The 22,331-nt window shown below is 41.7% G+C and overlaps 1 protein-coding gene across 5 annotated transcripts in view; it reads right to left on the reverse strand.

Moving 5' to 3' along the window:
- ADGRL4 (adhesion G protein-coupled receptor L4) overlaps positions 1-21,949 on the reverse strand; it is a 101,919-nt gene extending 79,970 nt beyond the window's left edge. Inside the window, exons 1-2 of one of the 5 annotated variants that reach the window (XM_075936329.2) lie at positions 21,713-21,949; positions 19,523-19,672 (exon numbers count right to left, since the gene is read on the reverse strand). In XM_075936329.2, the coding sequence (XP_075792444.2) occupies positions 19,523-19,606 (84 nt within the window). In that variant the 5' untranslated portion in view covers positions 19,607-19,672; positions 21,713-21,949. The remainder of the gene's footprint in view (positions 1-19,522; positions 19,673-21,712) is intronic. The other 4 variants (XM_075936330.2, XM_075936331.2, XM_006136307.5 and 1 more) reach the window with 4 other exon arrangements.
- Between the last annotated feature and the right edge of the window lie 382 nt (positions 21,950-22,331).

Raw genomic sequence — 22,331 nt, forward strand, 5'->3', positions numbered from 1 at the left:
GTTTTGTGAGTTATTATTTCAACATAAGTTATTTCCTAGTGTAGACATGCCTTGAGTTCCCTTACTCTGGGCCAGGTGTTTGCTCTGCTAGCCAGAAAATACAAAAAGGGGCTTAGTTATTTCCCAACAAAATGAAGGGAGATCCCTAAATTCCTGCCTGGACAAACCTAGCCTGTATCCACATTGCAAAATGGCTCTGGTAATAGCTGTCATCAATACTTGAGTTTCAGCCTGTACCAGTAACAGACCAGCTGGCTTGGATGTATGACAGCACCACACTCGAGCTAGATATTTTATTGTGTGGATGGAAGGCAAGCTAGGACAGCACTCTAGGGTCGAGTGTTGAAACAAAGATTTCAGTGTAGATGCTTGTTGGAGCACTCCTCTTTCCCCCCTCCCCCTAGCAAGGGTTGTGCAAGCAAAACAAGAGGATGTACAAAAAGTTCAACTAAGGAGTGTTTTCTTTGCAGCACACAGCTGTGTAAATATTACTTCAGTATCTCCTGCTACATCCCTCTCACTCTTAGGCATTGTGTGTATAGTGATACATCTGAACTTAGCACTTCTGTAGCCTACCGTTGCATCCTGACACTCCTAGGTCATAACACGTTTGAGCTCTTGGCTTATCCTGTGAAAACAACAATGCCACATGGTTCATGTTCAAAAGCAGACTATGATCTCATTTTTCTAAAGACAGTTTTACTAAAAAGTTACATGATTTTAATCATGGAAGTAGGTGTAATAAAAGCTAAATCATATTTACAATTACGGCACCAAGATTTGCATGACATCCACTTATTATACTGTATTAGATGAAAAGAGGCTGAGCCAGGGCCATGCACCACTTACAGCTGCAACCCAAAATCATTTCTATTCTGTTTAGTCTCCATGGCTGTGTCTAGACTGGCCAGTTTTTCCAAAAATCAGCTGCTTTTCTGGAAAAACTTGCCAGCTGTCTACACTGGTCGCTTGAATTTCCGCAAAAGCATTGATGATCTCATGTAAGATTGTCAGTGTTCTTGTGGAAATACTATGCTGCTCCCATTCGGGCAAAAGTCCTTTTGTGCAAAAGTTTTGCGCAAAAGGGCCAGTGTAGACAGCTCAGATTTGTTTTCCGCAAAAAAACCCCGATCGCGAAAATGGTGATCGGGGCTTTTTTGCGGAAAAGCGTCCATACCAATCTATACACTCTGTTCCAAAAATGCTTTTAACGGAAAATTTTTCCGTTAAAAGCATTTCCGGAAAATCATGCCATTCTAGACGTAGCCCATGAGAAGCTGTGTTAAGTTATAGAAACTTTCACTAAATCTGCTTTTAAGTCATAATTCATTTGAAGCTATTTTCCTTTCCTATTTTCTCTGTGGTGCTAGAGAGATAAAAGTCAGAGGGTTTTGGGGTTTTTTTGGAAAAATGTATGTTTTTCTGAAAAAACTTCACTTACATCCACACTGCAATTGCATTCTTTAAAAAACAAACAAACAAACAAAAAATACCCAAACAACCGACCAAAAAAAACGCCACACACCACACCACATCAAAAGAACAGAGGGGTTTTTCCCAACATTGAAAAACCTCTTTCTACAAAGAAGCAGCCTTTTTCTGAAAGAGACTTTCGGAAAAAGGCATGTGTGGATGGGGAAGAGAGAGTTCTTTCAAAAGAAGAGGAAAGAGGAAAAAGCACAGGTGCCCTGGTGGCCATTCCATCCATAGTAATCACAGCTCAAATGTGAGATAGTGTCCACACTGAATGGATGCTATCTTTCGAAAAAGCAGATCACATTTTCAATGCACTTTTGCAGTGTGGACGCTCTCTTTTGGAAGAAGTTTTTTCGGAAGATCACTTCTGGAAACTTCTTCCGAAAGAAGATTGCAGTCTAGATGTAGCCTCTCTGTATGAATTGTGTATCTTTTATACCACAGGACAGTGAAACTGACATTTGGGTATCACTTGCTCACTCAATTTTGAAAGAAATATTTGTACCGCCGTGGATATAAACAATGAAATATGTTACTGTCCCTTTTAGCAGGCCCCAATGGGCCTAACCCTCTTGGTTATTAAACAATCTTGATTTACACTAACTCGTACTCTACACACTATATATTAATTTTAGGCCAGTGGATCAAGGGAAGTACAGATCTAGTCACCTCACTGTCGGTTATGGGTGACTTTCAGTATTCCTCTCCATGATGATTCATGTAAGTGAAGACAAACTTCTATTAGAGTGTGATCGCTCCACACAAAGGAGGGCTGTGGGGAAAATGGCGAGCTGCTGGCTCTTTGGGGACTCTCTCCCATGCTATGGAATCCTCCTCTGTGAAGATGCTGTTGGTTTCTGTCTCCCTTTGGCTGGAGAGAGTGGAATGGGGCAGAGGAGTGGTATTCCCCTCTATTAAGAATTCATCCTTTATTTGGCCTCCTGCACTTTGATCATTGGTCTTTGCAGAGCAGCTTCTTAGGAATATGAAACAATCTCTCACATTTTCAAAATGCTACAAACTAGCCCCAAATCCTTTACAGAACCTGTTTGCAACAGATAGATATTAACTATATAAACATGCTTGTCACCATCTATACTTGTGCCCTCCTTCAAGATAACTTATTTAGATAGCTGTCTATGTGAATAGCTTTCATTATGAATAAAGCATAAACATCAATGCATACCCGCAAGAACTATTTTTACTATATTGAACACCTCTAACATAAACAAAGAATGGATTTGGCTGATTTCGAACAAATAACCATTTATTGTGGAAGAATTTCAGCCAGTTACATTTTCCTCTTGGAAGAAAAAAAGATCCTTGTGTCAAAGTAAAAAATGGATTATATTAAATCATAAAATAAGGAGACTTTCTGCCACATTGGTTTACAGAGTCAAGGTGAGTGAGGTAATATCTGTTATTGGACCAACTTCTATTGGTGCTATAGACAAGTTCTTAAGCTTACAAAGAGCTCTGTCTCTCTCACCACCAGAAGTTGGTCCAATAAAAGGTATTATCTCACCTACCTTAGCGCGCTAATATTCTGGGACTAACATGGCTACAGTTGTGTAAACAATATCACTTTACCAATAACTTCATATTGTTACACTTTCCTGAACCTAAGAGCTACCTCTAAACTCCCTGAAGTATCCCAAAATAGCAATTCTGCATCTTTAAACAAGCCCATTATTTTGAAATATATTTTAAAGTTACAGGCACGCTATTCCAGCATCCCTGTAACCCTTGTTCCATGAGGGTTAAGGCACTTGCCGAAATAGTGCTTTATTTTGAAATTTTGCGCTGTGTAGACAGTGCCAAATTTTTAAATAAGCTATTTCGAGGTAAGGGTGCTGTGTAGACACATACCCAAACTGAGCCAAATGTTCAGTCCAAACATCAAATAAACATAACAGCAAAAAGTTACCCCCCCCCAATTCTCTAGACAGGTTTCTACCATGCAGGGTTTGCTACTACACACCATACAACTCATGCATTTTGTATCTAAAGATGGCTTGAAGAGATCTGAACTCTTCACAGAAGTTCTTATGCCAGCTCCAATACACCTCCCTGTTGCCAGCATGGTATAAAAAAATGGAAGAGGTTAGGATGTTAACGCTCCCTCTAATCTTTTCCATCTATGTGTGGAATAAACTTTTTATGTGCACTGAGGCATGTGTGAATGTGCACCACCAATACCTAGTTGCGGAAGCTCTGCTAATCAGCTGGATGGCATTTTAATTTCTCTTGAATGGCTACACAAGCAGGAATCAGGTAAGGATGCCTTTTACTACAGCTATTTTCTGGCATTTGAGGTGGGGGCACTAGCATAAATTAGAGGAGTTTTAGCCAAAGGCATCCAGTTCTCTACACCAGGCAGCCAGATCACAACAGTGCTCAGCTGAACCTTAAACTTTCTTTGAACATGCAGCCTGATTTGCTCTGGGTCCAGCACAACTGCAGCTGTGGTCCGGCCCTTGGTTCTGATTCAGTGTTAATTCACCCACAAAGCTCCATTTTTAAAATCATCATGCATCTCTTAACCTTAGCTCTAAATCCCAAAGTAATCCCATAAGACCCTACCCATTAGACAATGAACAGAGATTATTCAGCTTCCTTGTACCACATCAAAACAGCAGCTTCCTTCCTCCCAGTGATTACAGTTGTGATTAACTGCAGAGTTCAAGGTGAAAACAAAATATGGTCCCGTATTTATATGGCTTCCTCTAACTGCCACAAACCATAGTGCTAGATATTTCAATTAGAGTATACCAAGGTTACAAAATCAATTTCTTATCAGTACAAAACACACATACTATCAATTTTATTTTCAAAGTATAATCTCCAAATTAAATCTGTGTACCTAAAAATATACAGTGCAAAAACTAGTCCTTAGGTTCCCTTACCCACTCAATAGCATTTTCACAAATGGTACCTGGCTTTGTGCACTGTATTTAGAATACAATGTTTGGTTAGATTCTAATCTTCTTGGAGAATGTCATTATCTCTTTCCATGGCAAATAGGGGCCCAAAGTGTCAATTTCCTTCTTAAAGTCTTTTATCCATACAAGATTTGTACAGGGTTAGACGTTCTGTCTGCCAGCAGCTCAGCTGGCAATTTTTCACAGTCATACACAGAAAAATTGTGCGCTGGCATATTATCCTGGATAAATTACATATTTCAAATGAGGTTGTATGCATAACACCATGACCTCTGCCCAATTCATACCAGGGAAAAACTAAGAACGACTCTTCCAATATTAAACTAGATAAGTTATGCAATGGGGACTCAATAAATTGAGAAGACGAGGCCAGCCACACATAGAGAAATCATTTACATACTTTATGGATAACAACAAGGTACCTGCACAAAAATGATATCCTCTCTCACTTGTATAATTCTTTGAGATCCTACTTTAGCTAACACATTTTTTCTCAGCTCTCTGCTTAGTCACAAATACAGCTGTGGTAACAGTTGGCAAACTTTACTATTGTCTTAGTGTAGGCACTGGGTCTAAACATCTCAAGGGAATGCAAATTATGCAAGCAATTCCTTTCCAATAAACCTCTGTATACATTTTATTTTTTCCAGAAATTAAGTCTTACAACTGAACAAGTAAAACAATAGCAATTTTATATTTCTTTTCATTTTTCTGTTAGAAAGATAACTCCATATTTTTGTTCCAAGTTTTTTCTAGGGAATATTGTTGCATGAAAATTCAATTTCATACATATCTGTATACAGACATATAAGTGTATACCCAAATATACATGCATGAATACATACACACATTCTGGAAATACATACTTTCCCTTTATTTCCGCAAACAAGCTAGATATACATATGTGTTATATCTGGACCTTGGATCACATTCACTTTTGATGCTAGGAATACCGGATATAAAATCATATCTCTGGTAGACACAAAGTAGAGCGGACTAAGATAATATGTTTACAGATTCTTAAATGAATTTTCCCACATCCTCTAAACATGTAATATGTTGATTGATATTAGTAGCCACAACGCAGGATGAAAAGGATCTTTCATAGAAGAAAGAAATCAGCAACATTTGGCAAATGTTAAAACACATTTTGAATTAAATAAATAAGTATCCATCCACATTTGGATGACCAACTTGAAGGTTTAGGGGCATTTCCGAGAAGGTGAAATTAACGCTTTTCTATCATATCAGCTACCAACATTTTTTTAGCTCTATTCAGAGTCCGTCAGAAGCAATTTAAAAATATGCAAGGGATATGATTAAACATGTGGAAAGAGGAAGTCTTGTTCCTTCCTGGCCCATTGAGAAAATTCATTTACTAAACTTTACTCATGTTCAAAGTATAATTTCAAACAAAAATAAATATGAACAAAGCAAACAAAAATAGATTTTTTTCCTGTCATCTGAGGGATACATCATTTGTAAACAAGTAATATCTCACCATTTCTTCACTGTTTCATTGGACCTATTTCCTATGAAATAGGCACCCTAGCAAAGAAACAACATTCCAAATTAGTTTCCATTTGTTCAAATCCATCTGTCTACTGTTGTTTTGTGTGAAATAATGACAACTACAACTGTTTGGGCCCCAATAATTAAGTGTGTAATAGTAAATATTACTTAGTGCTTGAATACTGCTTCTCATTCCTAGATCTCAAAGTGCTTTTTCAGAAGTGGGGAATTGTGATCCTAGGTGCCTTTAATGACAACTGGAGGAGTACCCAACATACTGTAACTTATATCAGGCCAGACACAATCACTGTCCAGCACTCTCTTGTCATAATATGTATTCAAAAGGTGTCTTGTAAAGGATCATATGTAAACTGGTGACATATTGGTCCCAAAAATCATTGAGCAATGTGTATTTGTTGCATACAAGGAGTTATATATGTGTGCTAGAAATATGTTCTTCAAATGTGGTTGAGAGGCAGTGCATCCATTAAGCCTACCGTAGGCTATGTCTAGACTGCAGGCTTCTTTCGGAAGAAGCTTTTCCAGAAGAGATCTTAAAAAAGAACTTCTTCCAAAAGAGAGCATCCACAGTGCAAAAGTGCGTCGAAAAAGCGATTTGCTTTTTCGAGAGATAGCGTCCACACTGAATGGATGCTATCTCACCTGTAAGCTGTGATTACTATTGGCAAAATGGCCACCAGGGCACTTGTGCTTTTTCCTCTTTCCTCTTCTTTCGAAAGAAGAATGGGAAGCGACTGGCTAGGAAGGAGTATGGCAGAAAGGGATCTAGGGGTTATAGTAGACCACAAGCTAAATATGAGTCAACAGTGTGACGTTGTTGCAAAAAAAGGAACAAGATTCTAGGATGCATTAACAGGTGTGTTGTGAGCAAGACATGAGAAGTCATTCTTCCGCTCTACTCTGTGCTGATTAGGCCTCAGTTGTGTCCAGTTCTGGGTGCCACATTTCAAGAAAGATGTGGAGAAATTGGAGAAGATCCAGAGAAGAGTAACAAGAATGATTAAAGGTCTAGAGAACATGACCTATGAAAACAGACTGAAAGAACTGGGCTTGTTTAGTTTGGAAAAGAAAAGACCGAGAGGGGACATGATAGCTGTTTTCAGGTATCTAAAAGGGTGTCACAAGAAGGAGGGAGAAAACTTGTTCTTCCTGGCCTTTGAGGACAGAACAAAATGCAATGGACTTAAACTGCAGCAAAGGAGGTTTAGGTTGGACATTAGGAAAAAGTTCCTAACTGTCAGGGTGGTTAACACTGAAATAAATTGCCTAGGGTGGTTGTGGAATCTCCATCTGTAGAGATATTTAAGTGTAGGTTAGATAAATGTCTATCCGGGATGGTCTAGACAGTACTGGTCCTGCCATGAGGGACTTTCCAGTCCTAGTATTCTATGATTCTATGAAAGAACTCCCTCTTTGCCGTACACACACACCTTTTTCCGAAAGAGCTCTTTCAGAAAAAGGCTACTTCCTCATAGAAAGAAGATTACCAACGCCAGAAAAAAACCCTCTGTTCTTTCAATTTACTTTTGAAAGAATGTGATTGCTGCATGGACGTTACTCAGGTTTTGTCAGAGAAATGGCAGTTTTTCCGACATAGTTCTGTAGTATAGACATACCTCCAGACAAAGGAATGTAGATTCTCCTTTCTGACTGGACTGATGACAGAGGGCAATTAACACATATTTACATATAAAGTAAGCAATGCCATTGGGCTAAGAACAGGAAGAAAAGAGTTTAAGGATCATGCTGAGGGACAAAGTCTGCATCCCAGAAAAACCTGCCAGCCCTTGAGGCAGAGATAATGGAATTGTGGTAATAGGGCAGCAAAAAGACATTTAAGGAATCCTTCACTTAGGGAAGATGGGAAATAGCATCTTTTGGGCCTGGAAAGTTGGATCGCCTTGCTAGGAGGGAGAAGAGTGCTGCTAAATTGACATAAGTAAGAAGACTGCCTAGGCAAAGATCGTAACTTGATAAAATTAAGTTTAGTCACTAGAAAATGTGTTTTGTTTGTAACCATGACTATCTCTCTTCTCTCTTTCTTCATATCATTTACATTTCTGTTCTTTGTTAATAAACTTATTCTCAGTTTAACTGTAAAACCTCACAATGCTGTTACATTGAATTACTGTGTGAGTTCTCAGCTAAGACAACACAGTGGCTGACAGTTTTGAGTATCCTCACCAGAATGGCACAGTAATATTATCCTCAGTTTACATATAGGGTAAGTGAAACACAAAAAGGCGAAGCGATTTGTCAAAGATCAACCAGCAACTCAGTGGCAGAGCCAAGAAAAGGACCAGATTCAGTGACTGATTCCATGCTCGATCCACTGTACCATTCTGCCTATTTGTATGAGAACAGATATATGCACTTGGTTCTTTTCAATCTATCATCTGGATCCTTTCAGATATGTGGCTTATCCTGAAAGAATTAACCATAATCTCATTAATAATAAAATCCTCAGCCAATCTGCTGGATGACATACACTGAACAAAATTTTAAGATCCTGGCAGGCATCTTTGTTGGGATACCTCATGAGGCTATGCACATTCCAATGTTCTTCTGCTTCCCTGACAGCTCTGTTCTTGTGAGATAGCATGAGATTAAAATTAACGTGACTCCTTAGTTATCTCATCCTGTCGGTTTACAAGAACATGGTCAGTAAGGATGTGTAGGTACAATGTGAGTGCCACTCACATCTCATGAACATCCATATCTGCAATGATCGCAGCATATCCTGGGTTTTCTTCTATCCTCTCTAGCCAGGCACCTAGGATGTTAAGATTATGTTTGCTATGGGATGGCTGATACCGCATTTGGATGGGGGAGGGAGAAAGAATTGTGTGCAAGCAGAAATAGAAATTAATAAATACATTTGAAAAATCAGGTTTTATGCAGTGGGTAACATTTTGGACATCTCAGCCCTGACAACATCACCTTAAATAAGGCACCACTAGACAATCTGTCATTTAAAGTGTTGGTCTTTCAGATAGGTAAATACAGCATCTTCCATCAAAGGACTGCATGTTATAATTATTAATAAAAAAGCCTCACACAGCCCCTTGGGAAGGGAAGTATGATTATGCCATGTCATAGTTGGGAAAATGAAACTGTGATGTTGGATAGCATACTCAAGATCAGAGGCAGTCTTTAATAAAACCAAGAAGAGGCATGAAACATTTCACCAAATGAGTTTTTTTCTATCCTCTGTTTATTTCTTCAGGTTTTATATTGTTCATCTAGAATCATGTATTTTCTTTAAAGAGAAACCAATAATATCGGGCTCACTCCTGTGCAAAACAAAGTCTCTGTGATGCATCATACACAGAAATGCTTCAGAAGAATTTGTGATTGCATAAATCAGCACCATGCCTACGATTGCCCTTTGTCTGGAAGGCAGAAATAGATTTGGCCCAGCTATTCTGGCATTCTTGCAGAATGTTCTGATCATGCTCAGTATGTCTCAAGTTTGCTATTGAAACTTGCTGTTGACACAGGACTGGACACAGGAGTTAAAGTGCTCGTCACCATTTGGGAAGCCTTCACAACTCCATGTTGCAGAGCTGTGTTTAGGGTTAGACCTTCCAGCCTTTTGAGCTGAAAGACTAGGTCAGAAAAATTCCACTAGGTCCCTTACATTATCTGCTACATAAAGAACAGAATTTTAATAGAAGCACAAAGACAATTTTAACCCATATCCTTATACGGTATACCAAAGCCAGGCACCTTATTCACATGACTGTGCGCATACTTCACTCAGCTAGCCTCTTCTCCCTGACTCATGTAACCCCATATAATAATATGAATGGCAAAGTCAGTCAATATTAAAGCAAAGAAAAAAATTGCTTTCAATAAAAGCTAAGGTCTGAGTACAATGTGCAGCTACCAAATTTTTCGTGGCTTCAGATCTTCATGAACAGCAGACTGGGCACTTGATACTGCAAACTCCTACTCAAGTGAGCAATCCTTGTCCATTGGCTTCATCAAAATTACTCATGTGAGGAACAGTTTGCAGGCTTGGAACTTGACTTCACTTTCATCTTACTTATAGCTAAGAAAGCCTTATCTGCTATGACAATGATGGGGAGGTGTAATACAGGTTTAACCTCTCTAGTCAGGCACTCTCTGGTCTGGCAAAATCCGTGGTCTGGCATGATTTTAGTTAGCAGGATGTCTACTTACCATGGCTGTGGCCAAGTTTCTCGCGTTCCCATTAAGCTTGTATACTGCCACTAGTCCTGGCTCTCAGTGCTCTGTGTTGTTAGTTAGCCCTAAGTGTCTTCTAAAAGCCCAGTGAGCAGTGGAAGTGGTAATGCTTGCTAGATAATATTGACCTCCTGTGTTTCAACAAATTCTCTGGTTCGGCACCAGTCAGGTCCTGAGGGTGCTGGATTAGAAAGATTTGACCTACACCCAAATGATGACCTACCCAGGGCAACACACGGGCTCACAGAGGTTAGAGGTACATACATTGCTGCTGGGGATCCAGGATGAGTACACTAAAGGTATGTCTAGACTATATCCCTCTGTCGAAAGAGGGATGTAAATTAGGCAAATCGAAAGTGCAAATAAAGCGGAGATTTAAATATCCCATGCTTCATTTGCATAATCGCATCACAGTGCTTTTTCGAAAAAGGGTATTTTGCAAGTGAAAGTGCCATCTAGACATGGTTATTTCGAAAAAAACAGTTTTTGAGCTTTCGAAAAAGAGGGTTTTTTTCAAGGCCAGAAGGAGCCATTATATGATTGAGTCTGATCTATAATACTTTTTACTGGCCCATTACGCTGGATTGAGCCTATGTCTGATTAACATCTGTTGTCTCCCAGCTCCTCCACACTATGCACTGATACCAGTGAAATGGACTAAGAAGTGGGTGGACTGGATCCTTTATGTCAGTGGTTTTAGGCTTTTTTGGTAAACACAGATGGAAACGCTTTGTGACATTTCATGATGTGTATCTGTTGCTAGCAACAAAAATATCCTTAGCTGTACCAGCATTTAGATTAGACTGTTTGCTGCTAAAGACCATCTCTTTATAGAATAAAATGACTAGAGACAGTGATTTTATAGGGTCATGTCACTGCATAAGGAAAAATCTCTCTGGAAACCGTTCACCTAAAGTATACCACTAGTTGGCCATAGAGTCACTGATGAATCAAAATGAATTCAGTGACTGCAGTGAAGCCTGGATGGTGGAATATAACAACATCACATTAGGATGATAACCTGGTGTCTCAAAGGAGAGATCATCTTCAGAGTTGGCTAAGGCCATAAAGCCACCACTGTGTGTCTCAATAAAACAAGATACATTTATAATATGTCTACATGAGGATTTCCAGAAGGCTTTTCAATTTAGCTGAATTCAGGTAAATTACCAACAATCTAGCAGGGCTTCTGTATGTTGGTATAAATATTACTTTACACAGACTGTGATTCTAGAAAACTGATAAATATTACTCTGTTGCATATTGGAGACAGAGACATGATAGCTTTTCTGAGTCCTGTGTCTTACTAAAGTTTAAAGTTGTCGTGATGACATCATTTCCTACTCATGGTGTGTGAAAAACCTTCATCTACTTTACAAATAAGATTTATTAATCTTTAGAAGGCTAATTTTCATGGACATTTACAAGGACATATGGGGGGAGGAGAGGTGGATAGTGTGTTCCTATTTTTCCTGCCTGACTCCTTGGAATAAACAGCACTGCTTCATTTTCCTGCCATATTTTAGAAAGTTAAAGTAAACATGGTGATCACACTGTTTACTTTAATTTTCTGCAGTGTGCCAACAAAGCAGCAAATTGGCAGTCAGCATGCAAGAGAAAGCCAGTGCTGAAATGATAGAGCTGCTCAAGAAACCTTATATGGTGTCAGCCCATTTTTCTCTGTTTTAAAAATAAAAGGTTAACTTCCATTAAACTCATTTCTGCACTCTGCTTTTTTCCAAAGGCCTGGAAGTTTTTAGGAATGGAGGAAATCAGGATAAAAGCAACAGGTAATTTACATGGCCAATTGTGTTCTCATGAGCTTGTAAAGATTTGGGAGCTTGTCCTTTTATACATAAAGAAAAGGATTTATGAAAGTGGCAGATATAGTCTATTTATTTGTACAAAATCCACAGAAATCTTGCAGGAAAGGAAGTTAATTCTCTGGTAAATCAGTACTATTTGGTTATGTGTTTACCTTAATGATATCTTCATGTTTTACCTTTAAGTTAGCTGTGCAAGTTCAACTACAGATGTAAGGAAAAATGCAACTAAAACCACATGCATTATATTCAAAATATGCAACAACAACAACTACTATAATACATGTCCTGTTCCAAACTGAACCCTAGAAGGAAAACAGTTAAATTCTATAAGGTCATACTCTTTGTGCCATATTATAAATATAGAGATAGAGCCATAGATATTTTACAAGAAATAAGAGAAATGTGAGATTATTTTGCAACAATGAAGTGATTCATCTATATCTTTCTGGAGGCTTACATGAAGCTAGAATTTATCACAGGGTAAATTTTAATCCTAATATTCAGTCAAGCCCACAGCTATGTTCACTCCGGCACATATTCCCACTGAAAACAATGGGATTATGCATATATGTAACTGTTTCCAGGACTGAATGAAACCATGATTTCAGAAGCTCCAAAACATGACCTAATTGAAAATAACTGAAATCTGGTTGAAAAAAGACCACATGGTTCTAAAAGGATAATTATTTTAAAGTGCATGATTTTGACATTAGGAAATTAAATTCATACATATGTGTATCTCTATATAGACACAGTGAGTCTAATACGCTTGTGTACTCTAGAGACACTTAGCCAGCTGGCAAACAGAGGCCAAGTTAACTAACAAAGCCCATTCCCTAAGGTATGTTGACATCAGTGCTTCCTGATTGATCAATGATAGTGCTAGTAAGTAAGTGTAACAAGACTATATTGCCTTGTGCTCCACAATAAACTCAGAGGGAAATGTCTAAATGTATCACATTGAAAAGACAGAGTTGACAGGGAAATAATTTTTACAAGTACCGAGAAGGTGTTACAAGCAACTGAGAGTAAAGAGACAAATTAAAACCACTTAGAAATAATTGACTGTCCCCCTTTAAATAAAAATAGACAGTTTTATATAAACTTACTTGGAATTAAAGTGACAACGGATATGTTTTGATGCTAAAAGCATTTTACAGAGAGAAAATCATGAAGACAAAAATGGAGCTTGAGCTTCCTTTTCAAAAGAAACAGCTACTGTGGTTTGGTTGGTTATCAACAGAAAGGTGCAATGCAGAGAAGAAGATAGGCCTATGCTGTGAAACGTTATTCATGTCAATGACAGTAATTATGACTGTTACAACCTTTCTAAATAACAAAAAGGGCTAAAATTCTTACATAATGGCATTATATGCACTATTTAGAAAAAATGCTTATGTTAACACATGATTGATGGTCTGCTTTGAAGGTGACTGAATTATCATCATAAAAGCCTAAAATTATTAATTGAAGAGGAATGTGTAGCTTTCCTTGGAAGAGTAGAAACATGTGATTCATGCCCTCTCTAGAACAACAAGATCTAATACATCTAAATAACTGCAGCTTCACTCTACTTTTTTTAAGCTTTAATCTAATTATAATGGGATGTAGCCTGACTATATTTTTATCCTTTTTAGAGCTTATCCAATTAAAATTGGAGTGAACATGATGCTATTAGAAGAAAACATATCGTATTAACAGTGTTCTGCACAACAAAGCCTCTCTTTTAGGAAAAATATCGCACATATGAACTATTCTATTAAGTTGGAAGGTAAGTGACTTTGGTTTTTAGAGGTACAGTAAAACTCTATTAGTCCGGCATCCAATGCTCCGGGACTCCTGATGGTCCGGCACCATCAGGAACCCGGAAGTGCTGGGGCAGCCGGACAGGCTTCCCCCATTCAGCTGCTGCTGAAACTGACCAGCCGCTGAATCGGGGAAGCCGGGAGCAGAGCAGCTGGGGTGCTGCCGGGTTGGTCCTGCAGCGCCAAAGGACGGCGCTGCGGGACCAACCCGGCAGGACCCCAGCTGCTTTGCCCCAGGCGTCGGGATTCAGCCACTGCTGAAACTGACCAGCAGCGTCAGTTTCACCAGCAGGCTGAATCCGGACGCCTGGGGCAGAGCAGCTGGGGTGCTGGGGTTGGTCCCGTAGTGCCGCCCCTCGGCGCTGCGGGACCAACCCGGCAGCACCCCAGCTGCTCTGCCCCAGAGGTCCCCAAGTCAGCCGCTGCTGAAACTGACTAGCGGCTGATTCCAGGAAGCCTGGGGCAGAGCAGCTCTGCCCCGGGCTTCCTGGAATCAGCCGCTGATCTGTTTCAGCAGCGGCTGAATCGGGGACCCCGGGGCAGAGCAGCTCGGGTCCTGCCGGGTTGGTCCCGCAGTGCCGTCCTTTGGCGCTGCGGGACCAACCCGGCAGCACTCCAGCTGCTCTGCCCCAGGCATCCCCAAGAGCAGCTGGGGTGCTGCCGGGTTGGTCCCGCAGCCCCTAGGGGCAGCGTTACGGGACCAACCGGGCAGTACCCCAGCTGCTCTGCCCCAGGTGTCCCCAAGAGCAGCTGGAGTGCTGCTGGGTTGGTGCCGTAGCGCCGCCCCTTGCCGCTGTGGGACCAACCCACCAGCACCCCAGCTGCTCTATTGCAGGCAATCCCGATTCAGCTGCTGCTGAAACTGACGAGCAGCGGCTGAATCAGGGACGCCTGGGGCAGAGCCGGACTATTGTAAGGGGGGGCTATAAGGGGTCTGGGGTGGCATCCCCTCCCACCCCACTCCAGACCCCTCATAGCCCCCCCTTCTGATAGTCCAGCATATCTGATAGTCCGGCACCCCCTGGGTCCTAAAGGTGCCGGATTATCGGAAGATTACTGTAGTTTGTTATAGAAACTGTTGGTCTCACCTAATTGAGGCCTCTAATGTACATCTACACAGCAAAGAAAACGTCAATGCCAGCTGACTTCAGTGCTACTGGGCTTAGCTACGGGGGTGTTTCATTTCTCTGTAGATTTTCCAGCATGGGCTGGAGCCCAGGCAATAAGACCATGCAGTGGGAGAATCCCAGAGCTCAAGACTGAAAGTTTGTATTGCAATGGAACAGCCCTGCAGCCCAAGACCCACAAGCCTACATTAGCTGGTGCTAGGCAAGCCACATGCTTTGTTGTGTCGACATGCCTAACAGTCTTGATTTCACTGTGAAGCACCGTGAATTTGTCTAGAAGCTTGTTTGAAAGTTATAGGACTTTGGTATGAAGGATTCAGCTTCCTGACACTTAGCATAACACTATATAGCTAATCAATCCTGAAACTTTGGGAATGACTGAGACTTTGGTCTTAAACTGCAGCTGTTTAAATGCTAACCAGTAAGTGTCTCTATGTCTTTGGAGGGGGGATTTTTTTTTAAACAAACAAAATATAAACATTTGAAACACTTCAGATCTTGGGGAGGTACGATAGGGAAAGAGGAGACAGTGATTTTTGCTGTAAATTAAATCAGTGTCTCATAATTGCTCCTCGCTGGATAAATATCAAAGTGATACAATAATGAGATAAAAGGAAATGGGAGTTGCAAATAATATTAATTGACATTCTTGGTTTTTTTTTCATCGAATAATTATTCACATATATAGGTCTTTATTCTGCCAACATGCGTTGAACATTCAACTAACTGATCTAATGGATAGAGTACTGGACTGGGATTCAGGTGACCTGGGGTTTTTGTCACAATTTTTCATTAATTTATCAGTTACTTATACCTAAATGTTCCTTAGACACATGTAAGGGAGGCAGAGTTCCCAGACAAGCACCTCCAAATTCTTTGCTTTCATAAAAAGAAAGTAAATTTCTAGCCTTCACATCAGTGGTTCTCAAGCTTTTTGGCTCATAGACCACCTGGCTCAATGCAAACCATTCTGCAGACTACCAGTTGTTAATGGAAACTCACTGTTAATTACATAATTACCCCTGAACCATTTTGCTAGTGCTGCAGCTAAGGTGAATAGTTTAATTTAAATTATTAAAGAGATTAAGCATTTTAACGTTCTCATACTAGTTTATCAAACTTCATTTTAAATAAAGTAAAATCGTAATTTATGTCCAACACAAAAGATTTCAATGTTTTCTTTATTTATGGGAGCCTTTTTTGGGTTGTGGGCCACTGACCCACAGAAAAATCAGTTGGCAACTTCATAAGTGAGAAGCAAAAAACTCCTCCAAAACCCCCAACACTCACTGATGTGGCCCCCAACTGTGACACCTCACCTCTCTGGTGCTCCTGCCCCATAGGATGAGGAGAATGGCTGAGTTCAGGGTTTCCCATAGATCAGATTTACTTTTCTGGGATTTTGGGGTTAGTGGATTTGGTGTACCCCCTTTGGCTCTGGGGTGGGGACAAAAATGGGAGGTTCAGTGTGCGGGACAGGGGTACCAGCAAGTGGGATAGGGATGGGGGTGCAGAATCAGGGCAGGACGTGGAGTGCAGGAGGGGGGTGAGGGTGGGAAGTAGGATGTGGAAGCAGGCTTGCGAGTAGAGTGTCTGGCCAGGGGGAGGGAGCAAGACAAAGGGAGGGTGCAGTGTGTGGCCAGGAGGGAGGATGCAGAAGCAAGGATGGATGCAGGAGCAGGGTGGGTGTAAGTGTCTGGCCGGGGGGGAGGTGCTGGAACAAGAGAGGATACAGGAGGGGGCTTGGGATAAGGTGTCTGGCCATGAGTGAGGGTGTCTGACCACGAGGGAGGGTGCAGGATCAGGCTGGGGGAGGGTGTCAGGCCAGGAGGGAGGGTCCAGGAGAAAAGGAGGTTGCAGAGTCTGGCCAGGAGGGAGGGTGTAGGAGCAAACTGGGTCTTGGCAGGGTAAGGGTGAGTGTGGGAGATTGGAGTATGGGGTCTGGGCATGAGGGGGGATGCTAACCTGGTTTTGTGCCCTGTTGCTCCCAGTGGCTGGCTAATGGCAACAGTGGGGAAAACCTGCAGTCAGTGTGTCATTGCGCTGCATTCTCCCAGCAAGATGGGTGGGGAGCTCAGCCTGCTTCCCACACAGCAGGGATCCTGGGCTGGGTAGAGATGAGGGAATCCTGGACCTTCCCCTCCAGACCACGATCGTGGAAAGCGGCAGAGAAAACAGCTCTGGGCTCTCGTCAGTAAGAAATGACCCCCAGTCTCATAGCAATACCACCAGATCCCACCATCCCATAAAGAAGCTGCAGGGGAAGCAGAGAAACTGCTGCATGGTGCTTGTTTGTGCCACTGGTGATTTGCAATTTCAGTCGTTCTGCACTGAGCCAGCGGGTCCAGCGAGCAGGGTGCCTGGCATGAGCGCACCAAGTGGAACCCATGCCAGGCTCCCACACACACCTATTCAGAGCCCATTCCTATGCCTGGTGCTGCTCTGATATCAAGTCTGTGGCAGCCCTGCTGCAGGGGGCCCCACACCTCACCCTTTGTAGTCCACATTGGGCTTAAAGTTTACTTGCCCACTGCTGGGACAAAAGTCTCCAGAGAAGGTGCTATGGGAGCCCACTGGGAATCAAGTCCTATGCACAGGCAGCCCACCCGACCCCCGGCAGCTCCCACTGCAGCAGAGACCTGGCACCCACTAGTTCCCCGCGCAGGCAGGTGCAGGGTGCCCAGCCTCAATGCCTCCTTCCCGGGGATGAGCTTTGCCTCTTGCTGCCCACAGCACTGCTCAGAGCCACAACTTGCCCCAGCCTTGCACTGCTCCAGGCACCCAATCCTGCGCCAGCTTGCATTGGCCAGGTACACCTGGAACCCGGTGACAGTGCCCCCAGAGGAGCGAGAAGGGGGCAAAATAGACAATCCTAACCATGGCTTGCCGGTGTCGGTGCTGCTCCAGCCACCTCTATTCCAGTGGTGGAGAATAGGGGGGCTGAGGTCAAGTTGCAGAACCTGTGGCAGTGGACCACTGGTGGTCGGAGGACTGCACTTTGAGAACCGCTGCTTAAGAGTGATGAAGAAACTTTCTAAACCAGAATCAAGGGCTCCCAAGAGCAGAGATGTTTTTTTTACTCTGCTCTCAGCTAGCTCCAGTGCCTTTGTTTCTGCTCAGAGTTTTGCCAACGTGTATTAGGGGAAGCACTCTCCAGACTCTGGCCAATGTTCATGGCTGCTATTAAGGATGTAGTGAGCAGCAGTGAAAATGGACAAGAATCAGGTCACAGCAGCGCAGCTGGGCATAGCTATGACAAGTGGCAGAAGTAGGCACTGCAGCTATTCATTGTAAAGGGAAACTCACAAATAAAGGGCCAGAGGTGAGGGAATGTAAGTATCAAAATAATCAGATACCCATTGCTGGAGGTTACTATGAAGGATGGAGTCCCCAAGGAATGTCCAGGGACAAATTCCTATTAGGAATCCCAGCACACTTCCCTTTCCAGAAGCTGGGGCAAAAGGGGAAACAATGACTTATTGACACTACTATTAGTGTCAAGTCGCTAAATCTTATGTGCAAGCAGATCTGAGTGAAGGAGTGTGTGGAAGTGACAGTATTGCCTAATCAAGCTTCATAAATACAGAGTTAGGCTTAGGCAAAGTCATGACATTGGATTAAAATTTATGAGGCTGGCTTAGATGTATTTGGAACTCTTTTTATCTCCTGTTTTATTAGTTTTTAGAGTTCCCTTTTTCAAACTTTTCTCCATAGAACATTTTTTGTTTGTTTGTTTTTAATTTGAGATTCTCACATAATCACAGGGTCCAGGAACTGGGGCTTGGGGAAAACATCAGATATCATGCGAGTTGGTAGCACTAAGGTGGGTAGCAGTGGAAAAAGCCAGAGAATCACTGTACCATAGACTCATAGAATATCAAGGGTGGAAAAGACTTCAGGAGATCATCTAGTCAAATCATTTGAGCAAGGCAGGACCAATCCCAACTAAATCATCCCAGCCAGGGTTTTGTCAAACCTGGCTTTAAAAACCTTTAAGAATAGAGAATCTGCCACCTCTTTAGGTAGCCCATTCCAGTGCTTCGCCACTAATGAAATAGATTTTTTCCTAACATCTATCCTAGATCTCCACCACTGGGTTTCCAGCTAATCAAACCAGAGTCCCAAACACTCCAAAAGGGAATGGTATCAAAACTGTCTCAAGATGAACAATACTTGTTCTGCCACTACTGAAAACAGCCTCCCTCTATCCTCTTTGCAGCTCCTCTTCAGGAAGTTAAAGTCCAGAGGGGTGGGAGAGAGGACAGAAGGAAAAAGAATTGAAAGTAGCTTGGGAAAAATATATAACTATTTATTTTAAGAAAGAAAAGACAGACAAAGTGGAAGAAAGTCTGACAACAAAGCAGGTCTAATAACATAAGAAATATGTAATATGATAAATTACATTAAAATATTAGCTAGAAAGTTGATTGTTAAGTTGCAATTAAATACACTGCCCACAATTCCTTTAAATTAACAGGGCTAGGCCTTCAGTTTTTTAGGCTAATGTAGGTATTATCCTGGTTATAAATTTATTTCTTAGACTAACAGGTACTAGATAATTTTTTTATGTCCTGTAGCAATGTACATAGGTAAAACATATTTACCATGACAGAAATGTATGCCATTTCCTGTGAATCCTGAGAAGCAATAGCAGCCTTGCACTCCACCTTTAACTTGACATTCTGCATCTTTATGGCACGTCATGTTGCAGTTCTGAGAAGTGTAGCCATAGTCCAGCAAAGTGGACATAAACACTGAAAAAAATATAAACCATGTTTGTTTCTAAAATGCACATTGAAGTCTAAAATCAGATATGGGAAGGACATACACAGCCAAGTGGGGGCATTCCAGCAATCAGACACATAAGTGAACACAGTGGCTACATCTAGACTGGCCCCTATTACGGAATAGGGATGCAAAGCAGGCAAGTCAGAATAGGGAAATCCGCGGGGGATTTAAATATCCCCCGCGGGATTTAAATAAACATGGCCGCCGCTTTTTTCCGGCTTGGGGAGATGCTGGAAAAGAGCGTCTAGACTGGCACGATCCTCCGGAATAAAGCCCTTTACCGGAGGATCTCTTATTCCTAATTCAAAGTAGTAGGACTCAATGACCTTTCAAGGTCTGTTCTAGGAGATAGGCAATCTCCAATGATTTATTTATAATAGAGGCTTATAAAATCACAAGTGGCGTGGAGAAAGTGAAGAAGTGTTATTTAGCCAGGGTTCACGCAATGAAATTAATAGTTAGCAGCTTTAAAACAAACATAAGAAAATACTTCTCTCAATGTGAAGTCAACTTGTTGAATTCATTACCAGGGGTTACTGTGAAGGCCAAAAGTATAACTGGGTTCAGAAATGAATTACGTAATTTCAAGGAGGATAGGCCCACTCGTGACTATTATCCAAGATGATCGGTGACACAATCCCATGCTCTGGGCGTTCCTAAACCTCTGACTAGCAGAAACTGGAACTGAACAACAAGGGATATCTCACTCGATAAATTGTTCTGTTCTGTTTATTCCCACTGAAATTCAACAAATTTAAAATGGTGGTCAACAAAGAAGGTTCATAGTGGATTGGGAAAAACCTTTTCAAGATTTTCAAAGCTCTCTACTCCTTCATGCTGAAAATGGGATATTTGCCTCTGTATCCAGAATTATACAAGGAATGTAATCCAAACTGCCCAACAATAAAAAGATAAAATACCAGTGAGAGTTCCCCTGATCAGTTTTAAAGCCACGTCTATCAATACTAGTTAACATACACCATAGTTACAATCTGAGAAAAGATTAAATTCCCACAGGACAGCTTTTATAGCATTATCATTTAAAAAACCCTTCAAATTATTTTAAAGGAAATCTTTTAAAATATTATGTCTGTCTTCCCACAGTGCTACCTTCTATTTTCTTCCACCCAAGGATTCCTGAATTAAGACACTCCCCCTTCCCATTATATACATGCATATAGTTTTCAACACAAAGAAAGTCAGAGATAATGCTGACTGAGGAAACAGTTCACAAAAAGCTATACACACTTATTGACATGTTAAAAATATATAGTTAAAAAAATCAGGCAGCTAACACCAAAGAGAAAAAACATTTCTGACTTTGTACTTTACAAACCATTAGAAAGACATACGCAAAATTACAAAACATACAGCTCCTTCTTGGTATTCCCTGCTGCAATTCTTCTCTCAACCAAAATATCATACTGAATATTTGCTAGTCTAGTATTATCGTCACAGCTTTCACTGCCCCAGAAGAGTTCATTGGAAAGCTGCTTTTCTGAACATATAAGAAATTCACAAAAACCTCAAAAGATTAAAAATTACACATTTGTTTAAAATTAATTCACTTCCTACCAAGTTTCATCTTCTCACTCATTTATTTTTACTCTACAGAACGTTTTTCAGATATTGGAAGCAAAAAAACTAGGGGAGAAGTGAAGTCCAAGAACCTTCCTAACCAAGAAAAATCAATAGCTGTGGTTGTACAGAGCAGATCACAGAATGAAATAAATGTAAGCACTTGAGGGATTCAGAGAGCGAATACCTATGTCCACTGAGATGCTAGGGTTACCCTGATAAGATGTGGTAGTTAAACATAGTAGCAGCACTAACTAGACTTCTGGGAGCCCTTTAATCACTGTTACCCATGAGCTTTCCCCTCACCTGCCACTGACTCCATCCTTTGCTTAGTCCTTGCAAAGTTGTCCCCCAGTTTCATGTTTCCAACCCCTTTGGCCCCCTTCTTCCACATGCCCCTCACTTATTTAAGAAGGAGAATCACCTACCTAGGAGTGGGAGCAGTTTCATTGGTAGTGCGGCTATGCAGCGCTTGGTGTTGAGCCCTTGTCTAACAAAAGAACCTGCCCTGCCTTAGATTGTATGAGCATGTGCAAACTGTCTGCACACGCCCATTAGGAACATGAAGCCCCAGTGAAGCAGCTGCCCTAACCTTGCTCTTTGCCCTAAGCCTCATTTCCCCAGAAAAACTTCCTTAGTGATTCAGGAGCTGGGTAGAGAGGGTAGAGGAGAGGAACAGATCTGCAGGGGAAGATAAGGAGCAGATGTGAAAGCACAAGGAAATAAGCAGGCAGTGGTGTGGTATGGAGGGTGTTGGATCAGATTAGGGGTTGAGTAGGCTAGAGGAGCAGTTTGAGGGGCTCAGAGGGCAGGGGAGGGATGGGGAAGCAGATTGTCAGTGTGAGGCAATGGAGCAACAATTGGTGGGGGTGAGGGATTGCAGGCCAGATAAGGCAAGGTCAGCGGCAGGGAGTTTTAGGCAGTGAAGTGGGGGTGGAGCAGATCAGGACTGGGAGAGTAGCAGTCAGCATGTACACAGGGAGGGAAGGCAGTGCAGATTGGAACAGGGGAATGGTGGCCAAATCACAGAGGGTGGGAGGGCCAGAC

Source organism: Pelodiscus sinensis, chromosome 9 (assembly GCF_052426305.1).
Source record: "Pelodiscus sinensis isolate ZL-2025 chromosome 9, ASM5242630v1, whole genome shotgun sequence".
Taxonomy (NCBI): Eukaryota; Metazoa; Chordata; order Testudines; family Trionychidae; genus Pelodiscus; species Pelodiscus sinensis.